Raw genomic sequence first — 11,652 nt, forward strand, 5'->3', positions numbered from 1 at the left:
TTAAAAATTACAATCGTTTGAACATTTTAAAACACGAAACAAAAATCAGTGGTTTAAGCACTTGACTAATCTACAATCTTGGGTTCGAATCCCGCTGTATCAATGTGATTTTCGAGTTTTTGATTTTTCATATGTATATAATTTACCAGGCGTTTTTACGGCGATAGAAAACATCGTGATGCACATATCAGCAAAGAAATTCAAAGATAATAAGCCAACGTGATTGACTATGGCCTAGTCACTAACGTAGGGTAGGCTCCGAGCCCTTTTCCCAGCGAGAAAAAAAAAACAAAAAAAAGGCTCCAAGCAAATCAAGGGGTACGTATAGTGAGCTGGTGATGATGATGATGATGATGATGATAATAATTATGTACTAAAAAAAGTCGGTTAGCGACACGGTTATTTTTATTATTATCCCTTCGTTTGCAATCACTGCTATCTTAGTTATTTGTAAGTGGAGACTGAGTTTGTCTTGTTATAAACAAGGCATTTTTTCCTGAAGTGATACACCGAGGGTTTCCTCGACTGTACAGATTACAATGTACATAATTATAATTGTTAATGTAAAAGGTATTCACTTGATTGTATGTTCCGTGGCAGCAACGAGCATGAAGTCCGTGGACTTGTCGTTGGGCAGGCAGTCGTCGACGTCGGCCTCCAGCTCCACTGACCGCTTGTCGAAGCTTCAATACAAATTACATAATTTACTCCTACCAAATTGTAAATTGTCTGATAACAATGCAATGTGTAAAATATGTGATGAAAATATCGGATTTTGTTCCCCTATCTGAGAGTGACGTCATTTCGAAGTTATCTGAGCCTGTATCAGCCAGTGGTGGGACAGGTCCTAAGTCATTTTTTTATTAAGTAGGCCTTCGTTGGAAGCGATTTCTTTGGAACATTGAATTGATTATTTTATGTTACTTTATAGTTACTGAACACTTATTGTAACTTTTTGGATGTAAAGTAAGTAATTTGCACATTTTTTGTGAAAGTTGTGTTTGCCTACAAACGAAACATTGTTAGATATTTAAGATTCAACTACTGTATACATAATTATATTAACATGTTTTGTTTGGAATCTTAAAAAATTAAAAAAATATGTAATATTTACAACAATATTATAAAGAGGATAGATTTGTATTTTCGTATGTATTGGAATAACTTAATAACTACGGGGCCAATTTATAAATCCTTTCACCATTAGAAAGCTACGTTATTGCTGAGTAACATAGATTATATTAAATTTCACGTGAACGAAGTCGCGAGCAATAGCTAGTAAATAAAAAAAAATGTTATTGGTGTAATTTTTACATGTTTATCAAAATTTGTTTAGACGATAAAACCTTCGCTTAACAGCTGAGTACCTGTCGTCGTGGTCGTCGTTGCTGCCGGAGCCGGTGTTGGTGTGGTGGTCGGGCGCGCTGTCCAGCAGCCGGCTCTGCGCCACGTTCTCTATGACGACGGCCGACGAGGCCCTCATCTCCCCACACACTGGAGGTTTCTTTGCAGCGCGTTGCTTTTTCGCTCGCTTTCTAAGCGCCTGTTTTTAATACACGACTATTTTTTAAAAGTGGTATCCCGCTTTACCATCTACGCGCGAATGGGGCGGTTCGCCCCCAGCTTGACCACGACCACACAGAAGACAGGCGTGAAGTGAAAGCAATTCCGCGTTTCAGATAATTTGTGGTGCCGGCAGCCCAACTTTAGTCTCTTTCCCTTTCCATCCCTTTTTTCGAGAGGAAAGGATAGGAAGGAAAAGTGATTTGACGGCGGAGTAGACGCATAGGAAGGGAAAATATCTTTATGTGCGTCTACTTCTCCGTCCAATAAGGGTAGGCAACGCTTCCGCAATTGCAGATGTCTATGTGCAGCGGTCGCTTCGCTATGTTTGCGGATTCAGGTGGCCGTTTGCTAGTTTGCTACCTCATAATATAAAAAAAACACACATTTTCGTGGCCTACATTTTAAAAACCTTTTTAAGATCAATATTTATGAAGAGACCTTTGTTTTCAATTCTTTGTAAATGAATATTGTATGGAAAAGAATACAGTATTCGAGTAAAGACGTGTTCGGCAAACAATTGCAATACAAAATAGAATTTTTATATCAGTCGTGTGAAACTCTTTGGTAGTGCTCGCTTTACGAGAACACGTTTGCTTCAAGCTTTTTGCGCAATTGAATTTACATGAAAAATAAACTGTTGTATTGTAGCACCTCGTATTTTACGCGTGTTTATAACTCCAAAGGGACGTTGCTACTTTCAGAATTTAATCTATACTTATAATATAAAGAGGAAAGGTTTGTATTTTTGTATGTATTGAAATAACTAAAAAACTACTGGGCCGAATACAAAAATTCTTTCATCATTAAAAACATACGTTATCGGTGAGGTAACATAGGCTATCTTTTTACTATTTTATTTTATTTTACGGGGGCGAAGTCGCGAGCAACAACTAGTCTGTATTTAAAACGTAATCTGATTAGAAATTTGAATTATGAAAAGAACGTTTGAAAACATTTATTATATCGCTATAAAAAACTGACCTTGAATATATTGTAATAGAGAAACATCATCATGATGCAGGGGATGTAGAAGGAGCCGATGGAGGAGTAGAGGACGTAGTTCTGGCTGTTGAAGAGGCACTCGTCGAAGTTGCGGTCCGGCGTGTCGTTGAGGCCGAGCACGATGGGCGCGCCGATGGCGGCCGACACGAGCCACACCACCACTATCGTGAGCCACACGCGCCGGTTGTTCTTGTGCTTCGCGTACTTGATAGGCTGAGTCACCGCGATGTACCTACCACATGCATCATACAACACGCTTCTCAACATCGTCTTAAGTAAAAAAAGTTTACTGAATTGCCTTTTTAAATTTATAAGTATTCGTTGTTATATAGCTTTGATAAATCTTACTAATCTTACTAATATAAATGTGAAAGTTTAGATGGATGGTTGTTTGTTAGAGTTTGTAGGCTAAACGACTGAATGGATCTGGATGAAATTTGGCATAGATGTAGAGGATAGTCTGGAAGAACACATAGGCTACACACTTTTGTTTTATTTGATTCCACGCGGACGGATTCGCGGGCGAAAGCTAGTATAAAAATAAAGTTGAACTGACGAAGATGTGAATATTTAACGAAACACAATATCTTCAAATTACAATGTTATTTAAATTCAAGTCACTTCAGAGATGAAGCTATTGTACGATTGCCAAGAAACCTCTCGGGAGTGACGCCTGTTGACTTGACCCTGTTTGATACGGGAGTATTTTCGGAAAATCTGTCTGTTTTATTGGACTGTATATATTCAAAACTAAGTTCTATAGTGTTATGTAAGAAAATTTACACTAACCTGTCAACCGATATGGCTACTAGATTGAATATACTGGAGGTTGAGGATGTAACATCCATGGCTATGTACACGTCGCAGACGAAAGCTGGTAGACCCCACGACCCATTCACCTGGGAACAAAAAGAATTACTATAATAAGAATATAAACTAGCTGTTTCAATGCAGCTTTGTCTGCATGAATTTCCATAACATTGTGTACAATATTTATGCATGCAAAAAAATTTTTTGCCAATCACTAAATTGGAACTGTGTACAATAATTTACCCAAACAATTATCTAATATTTATTTCCTCCGCTTGTATGGATCTGAGTATGAATGTAATTGTATTTTAAATTGTTATAGTTTATAGTTTTTATGATTAGATTTGAGCAAAAAATTTGAAAACAGAGTACAGTAAACTATTCAAAATAGTTTTGCAAAGGAAATATATGTGTATAAAAGTTATATATAAATATGTAGGAGATGGAACAAAACACATTATGATTTTAAATGATTTTATTGATTTTGCAAAATGAGTTTTGAATACTGAAGTATGGAAGGAAACTTAGTATACTTTCACAAAACCTCACAATCTCAATCTCTGCATCTATATTTCTCTCCGTCTCCCCATGACCCTATATTCTTCCCACCTATTTGCAGGTTATAAAAGACTAAAATATAAAACTTATACTAAACCATACAATATGTACTAAAAGATAAAAATCTTTGTTACTTCATTCAGGAATATATCATCACAATGTTTTAAAAATGCTTAATTTATCCCTCTTGACTTATGAATAAGAAATCTTTTATATTGATGTTCATGTCCTACAATAAATTTCAGATATTGTTTTATTAACTGTTTTTGAATCTAGAAGAAGCAAACAATAAATTATTTGTTAATTAATACAAAATCATAAAGTCTTAGGTAGAAGAAATGAAAGTTATTTTTTTCCATTACAGGTGTGAGATCAAATTTTGTTTTTCTAGTTTTTTCTTAAATAAATAAAACATGATCCCAACTAAAATAGTTAGTTTTACAGCACAAAAATTAATAATCATTTACTTAAAAACCTACTCCATTCTTTTACTCTATTAATACTTTGTTACTCCATACAACGTTTTTATTTTTAAGAACTAACAACATATTTCAGAGATTTAATTATATTTTACATACAATATACCCTCAACAAAGTACTCTAAATTTAAATCATTTACCTTTTTACTTGGATTATTCGGTTCTACGTGTCACAGTTTATATACAGTCATATTAGTCTTGAAAATGTTTCACTATAATAAAACTGCACATTTATTGACAAACTTTGAGATTATATTCATCCATAGTCTTTTAATCATTTAGCTGCATTCGTGACATGGTTTGCACGTTGATTTACTAATTTCAAAATACTTATTATCACCTGCAAACCAATATTGTTTTTCTGTTGTACTAAACTTTTATTACAGAATATCGCAGAAACCAAAAGAAACTTATGTGAATGTGAATTTAAATTTGAAATTGACAACTTCCAAATTCTTGTGCCCTTGAGCCATAGATTATAAAAATTCTGCGTGTGAAGTGTTACTATTGCGTGAAACGATTACGATTATTACTTTTAATTAACTTTCTTCATAATATCATCATGTTAACTATTTTTTATTTTACTTTTTATCATATAAATAAATTTAATTTATTGGTTACATGCCGTACATAAAACAATAAAATAAAATATAAACTTTCAAATAGCAATAGACAACGATAATCTTTGTCTTTTTAGCTTTTTCTAGCTTATGCGCTGCTATTGGCTTGCAGTTTTTATCCCTTTCCCGCATCTAGATTTTCTCCAATGTGGGGTACATGAATGTATTACTAGAACAGGATAGAATTCTTGTCGAAAAATGAAGCCGAGCGAGACCTCAATAACTATCCGTTTTATCACTCTCTGGCGATGGTGACTTTGTTAAAATATTATTTAAGGACAAGTATTAAAAAAAAACTTTTTTGTTGTCTGATGTCAGCGGATTATTGCTTATCAACTTATGATGAATTTTAACGTATTAGTGTTATCACTAATGTATTTACTAAAAACAATACAAAATACATAATTCTAAATCAGACCTTGCAAATGAGTCTTGTGAAGTTCATGCCCTAAATTTATCTTATTCCTTATATCTTAAATCTGACATTAAAACAAAGCTATTTTAATAGAGTACGGAAAAAATAAATGCATAAGTGTTCAAAACATTTGTTCGAGACTTGAATAATCATGCATGGTCACCGTAATTCTTTACCAACAAATTATGTTTAAAACTATTACCTTTGAAAATATAACCCACAATCAGCATAATACTCGCTTCGGCAAGCCTCCACGACAAAAATTCTTCCCATTTTAACTAAATTTCTTCAAAAAAATCACGAAATCAAAAAGACTCGGCCATTATTGTTCGAGTCAGGATGTCATGTAGTGCTGCCAGTTCAGGTGTCCGAATTTAAAACAAATAAAAGAAAACATTTATGCCAATCACAAAATTTTTATCTTAATAAGGTTTTACCCATAGCAATAAATAATATTGCTTTAAGATGTTGATAATATATTATTATTATTATTTAGAAACATTTTAAAAGTAAATATTTTACTGCATTGCATTACAAAAATTACCTATTTTTCTACAAACAACGAAAGGATTGATATCTGGCAACTCTAGGTCATAGTTAGAAAGAGACATATCGGACACTTGTAGCCCTCTCACTCATTTCAATATCACTTTGCGTGCAACGCGACTCTTACGCCCTTAGCATAAGGTGTTATTTGTTTATTTTAACTGCAAGATGTACAAAAAGAACACACTCCTGTTGTACGTAGTACTTATTACCTCCATGATATACTCTCTAAAAGATTAACAGCGTGAAAATATAAAGCGTATCTGAGTGTAGTACTTTTAAAAAAATAAATATCCTACAATATGATGTGATTGCTACATAATTAATTAGTGTGTGTTTACGCTTTATATTAGTATAGAAGCGTATAGAATAGACTACAGAACATATAGATAAAGATTGAAGCCAGAAACGACTTAGTGTAGAAATATCTGGAAGCGCATTTTACTGGCAGAAATGAAAAGAAAATGTCCGATGCATTTTAAACAAAACTTAATGAATTGAATTTAATCGCAGCGAATGTGTTTTTGCGTGCGATCATGGCACTGGTAGCTGATGCAAGTCATTAATTCCGGACCAAAAACATTAAAACCGTCGCCTGCATGCCGCTTGCCGCTGCGAGACGTATTTGTCTCCTCTGTTCAATTACCACAGAATCATTACGTTGAGCATTGTGTCACTTTTTGTAGACGTAAATTAAAATTAAAAAAACTCATACTCGTATGAACTCGAAATCTTGTCCATATGAAGCAATACCTACTCTAAAAACATCGGAGTATCGAAAAACGGAAGTGTAATACAATATTGTTACCTTTTATTCCACGTAGCTAATTTCAATTTACATATGCAAAATATTGAGTTAAAATTGAAAATAAAAAAGTCGCATGAGTGTGTAAAATCAATTAGTTAAATGTTTTATTTAAAAATCCGGTCCGTATGTCCGGTCCGGGCAGGCGGCTCGCGGCTCGCGGGACGGGACTGAAGTTTTGCATACTAAATTAACATTCATTTAATTTGTGAACAAATAAAATACTCTCGTTTGTGTATTTAACATCAATTCGAATCGAATAACTAATAAAATTGAGAATTACAATTTTCGTATTTAAACAAGAAAACAACAGTGCATTATTTACAATTATAATTAACAAAAAAATCTTAAATTAGAACACGCTTAAAAAATATTATTATTAACTTCCGTAGTACTTGTTTATCTTAGCCTTAACTGTTAAAATAAGTGATAGTTAATTGTTTTTATAGTTTATTAATAATCACACTAAAAGTACGTTCATCATCATCATAATCTCCCCTGCCTTATCCTACTCCCGTAGGGTGGGCGCACCGGGTTTTCGTCCTCCAAGCACTCTATCATCCGTCATCTCAGTCATCACTCCCTTCTTGATCATGTCACCTTTCACGTAATCCATCCATCTCTTTCTAGGTCTACCTCTACCGATGTACCCCTCCACATTCATAACTAACGTCCTTCTTGTTACATGCGATTCATCCCTTCTCATAACATGCCCATACCACTCTAACCTACACACCTACACTAAAAGTACGTTACCAAACTTTTCACCTTTACGCCCATCAAACGTCACATCGTACTTTCCGTTCCGAGTGTTCTGTACTCTGTACATAAGAACGAATCTTTTTAATACGCCGTCTCCCGATTCCTACCCTTTGAATTTGGTATAATATCGTCACGTAGAACCGAGATCGTGATACGAATAACCCACCGAGCAATCTAAATCTTCTTTTTTATATTTGAACAAAATGTATTTGAATGCATTCCGTCGTGTTTTGCGGCCGCCAGGGAGAATTTAAAGCAAAGTTTCTTTTACTCGGAATCAGAAGACGCTCGTTTAAGGTCACACGAGGGAAGAACAATGAAGCAGAGCAGCAAGCAATGCAGTAGTGATATTGTATAAAAAAGGTTCACATACTGTTCTGTTTCGGAGTTTACTGCGGTGTCACTGTTCTGCCCTAGTGTGAAACTGATATAACGTCTCTTTTATTTACTTCACAACCCTTGTCGAATGTCAACATTTGAGGGGCGTGCAGTACGTGAAAATTTAAAAGAAAAATGGCAAGCTTATATGATACGTGACCAACTGCAAACTCTATGATAGGTACACGCACTGGGGTAAACCAAAATGATTTTTAACAATGTCGTATGGTATTTTAAATTTCTGGTTTATGACAAAAATAACTTAAAAACTATTAATTTTTACAATCATGTTTTATTCTTACATTTTTGTTAACATACAAGTAAGAATGGCAAATAAAAAACGTTCAATTCCAGATATTATAATTGTTTAAGTAATTTACACAAATCACACCAAAGTTTCTTATCATTAATTACGAATCCAAAACTGAAATAAACAAATAAAAAGCTGGTATTAATATTAAAAAAGTAAGCAAACGATAATTTAGTTATTATCTATTAAATTTCAAATTAGACTTATTTACAAAATCATTAAAATATAGCTGCCCCTTTTAGGATCAGCTATGAAAATGAAATTCTATAAAATTGACACATTGTTACATTCTTATTAAAACAAAAAAGATTAAAAGGACATAAATAAGTACTTAAATCAATCAAAATTACTTAAAAAAATCAAATTAATCCTGGCTCCATTGAGTACTGTTTTTTTCACAATCTTCAGTAGGTCTGAAGTCAGGCAACCCCCAGCCCTTAGTACGTCTGAGCGGCGGCCGGCCGGGGATCCTGCCCTCGTACTTGTATCGCTTGTGGTTGATCGGGCTCCGATTGTACTCTGACATCTGCTCGTATTTACGTTTAGACGCTGACGACGATGTCGAGTCGTTGCTGTCCAGCGATCCGACCGGTGTGGAACAAGCTGCTGGAAATATATATTTTTAAATATGAATTGAATTCATCTTTTCATGTACATATTTTATTTTTACGTTTATTTCAGAACAATGAAGAAATAAGGAAAACTATCATACATTTTTTATTACTTTAAAAAAATCGGTTGCTTTGGTAGAATTTTTACTGTTATATTAGCAGAAGGGAAAGTATGAACATATTCATCACGACTAATAATAATCTTACTTTTTACGAATCTTACTAATGTTATAAATCCGAAAGTTTAGATGGATGGATTAATGTTAGAGAGTTTGTAGCCTAAACGACAGAACGGAACTCGATAAAATTTGGCATAGACATAGAGGATACTGTGGAAAAACACATAGGTTACTAGATTTTGATTCACTTATTTCCATGCGGACGGAGTCGCGAGTGAAACTAGTTTTGATATAAAAATATATTTCATTAGTTTCATAAACATTTGTTGTAAAATTTAGTAAAGATAATACACCCAAGTTGGAATAACTTCTGTATAAAGCAGGGAATAAAATCGCAGGGTAGGTGGTAAGTAGGGACAAAATTACGATCCATCACCGTAAATGCGAGCCGCAGCGTCGGAAGTAAAAAGGGGAAAGAAATAAAGTGTATTAAAATACGTCGACCCTCCGTACTCCGTGTAAAATAAAGTGATTGGAGTAGAAATAAGAAAATGCAACATCGTGAGCTCGAAAATGTGAAAATTTATGACACGGAGGAAAAATTTGAAAATCATATTGTTTTCTTTAAAAATGGAAGCATATGTTTATCATCGTAATATATTCCGTAGCATTACATGTATACTGTACAGTAAATTATAAACTCCATATAAAAGTCATGACTTGTTAAAATTAGCAAAGTTTTACCTTGTTCGCTCCAAAAGACATTTTTGATCGCCCTAGCAACCGATGACCAAATGTTCTCTTTATTCTGTTGCGGTTCTGTTTGCTTAATATTCTTTTTTAAGTCTGCACTCTCCCAGTCTTCTTCAATCCTCTTTACACTGATTTTCTTTTTTGTTATTACGAATTTGAACTCTATTTCAGTTTCATCCTCTGTCGTTCTCAAAGCGGATTTAATACAAGTTTCTAAAGTAGTTGCGATGTTTGTGGTGACAGTTGTTATTGTGTTATCAATGGAGTTTAAAGGTGTGTCTGAGCATGATTTAAATAATTCTTTAGAATTTCTACATTGGTTAGCAACTTCATCTGTATTTATTTCTTCTTTAAAATCTATGGCCCTCGCTTGCAAATTATGTTGACCGATAGGTGGCGTTGTTTCTTGATCTTTCTCGACTTTTACGTTAAGTGGCGTCCTCGCTTGAGTCTCGAATCTATTGACGAGTGCTTGAAAACGGGGATTGTAGCAAAAGCGTTGTCTTTGAGGACCAGGTGTGAGCATTCGTTTTGGCTTTCTGAAAACTGAAAATTTTCAAGGACAAATTAAACGAAATATTTTCAACTTTTTTACTACCGTGAAGGTAATTATTAACTACTTTGAAACACAGTCATACCTCTTTTAACTTTATGTTCCGGTTCGAAAATAGTATCTTGTGCAAATTTAACTTTCTTAGCTTTTATCGAAGATTCTGTGCTGTTATTTCCTGTTTCAGTCAAGCTTCCTTTTTCAGAACTTTCTTGGCTGCTGAAGCGCTGACGACTCGCAGCCGCTATTATACTTTTCAATTTTGGTTGTATAATTTCCGATTCCGTTTTTGTCTGAAAAGAAATCACAAAGATAACTTTTCATATTCCAACAACTCACTCACTCAACAACGCTAACTATAATTGTATAAACTTACATCACTTTCCATTGTTTGAGCGGGACTTGCTGTATTCTCTATTTCTGAGAGAGGAGAATCAGCTCCTTGTTCGTGGAACAGCGTCCAGCCGCCGCTCGCCGGGTGTGTAGGCGTGCTGGTCGTCACCGACTGCGCTAGGTTCATCATGTGTGCTGGTAACTGGGATGTCGGTGTCGTTGCCTCTTTCTGTGTATCTGTAACTGCTGAGATTTATTATTTTAGTTCTGGAAATATTAGGAAGGTTATAACATAAGTTTCTGTTTAGCTGTTTTAATATGTATGTATTTGTAGAAATAAATTGTGTAAAGTAAAATTAATCGAATAATGTAAATACCTTCTAAGCGGCCGATGCCAGACATAGCCCCGCTGATCGGTGACATGTTTGTATTCTCTTCTTTAGCTATGGCTTCCTCGTAATCATCTATAGCTTTTTGTTTCATTAATTGAACATATTTGTTTACGTGCGGTGTAGCTGATCTGTAATATTTCTTACTAACGGGAGTTTTAGGTACTATTTTAGGATGTGGAGTTGTTACAAACTGCACTTTAGGACTCCCTTCAGATTCAGCGTCACTTGATTCATAATCAACGAGATGCTGATCTTTACTCAGCGGCGTGATTACTGCAGTTCTATTGGATTTGTTAATAGATACTATAGCCGCGATATTTTCTCCTTCATTATTATTTAATGCATTATGATATAGGGAGTCGAATTCATTATCTATTACTTTAGCGACGTCATCTTTGTGCAACGGTTCGTCAACTAGTTCTGATATGGTCACACACTTGTCTACATCGATGAGATCTTCCATTGTTTTGAACATTTTATTGCATTTTCTGCACTGTAACGGTATGTGTTCGTCGGCAAGGTGCTGTATGAAATCTTGGTTGATATCCTCGGGGCGACAAAGGAATCGCTTGCCCCGACAGATGGGACAATCATAAGTCAAGTTATGTTCTGTACGCTCGTGTTTGCGGCGGCAGTTGGCACA

The 11,652-nt window shown here is 34.7% G+C and overlaps 1 protein-coding gene across 1 annotated transcript in view; it reads right to left on the reverse strand.

Annotated features, from left to right (window-relative positions):
- Window positions 1-574: 574 nt before the first annotated feature.
- The window catches only part of LOC106101433 (dopamine D2-like receptor), a 59,293-nt gene continuing 48,215 nt past the window's right edge, over window positions 575-11,652 (reverse strand). The window contains exons 2-5 of the mRNA XM_013280669.1: window positions 3,358-3,467; window positions 2,548-2,800; window positions 1,368-1,543; window positions 575-683 (exon numbers count right to left, since the gene is read on the reverse strand). Of these exons, the coding sequence (XP_013136123.1) occupies window positions 575-683; window positions 1,368-1,543; window positions 2,548-2,800; window positions 3,358-3,467 (648 nt within the window). The remainder of the gene's footprint in view (window positions 684-1,367; window positions 1,544-2,547; window positions 2,801-3,357; window positions 3,468-11,652) is intronic.

Source organism: Papilio polytes, unplaced genomic scaffold, assembly GCF_000836215.1.
Source record: "Papilio polytes unplaced genomic scaffold, Ppol_1.0 DF823980.1, whole genome shotgun sequence".
NCBI classification, from domain to species: domain Eukaryota; kingdom Metazoa; phylum Arthropoda; class Insecta; order Lepidoptera; family Papilionidae; genus Papilio; species Papilio polytes.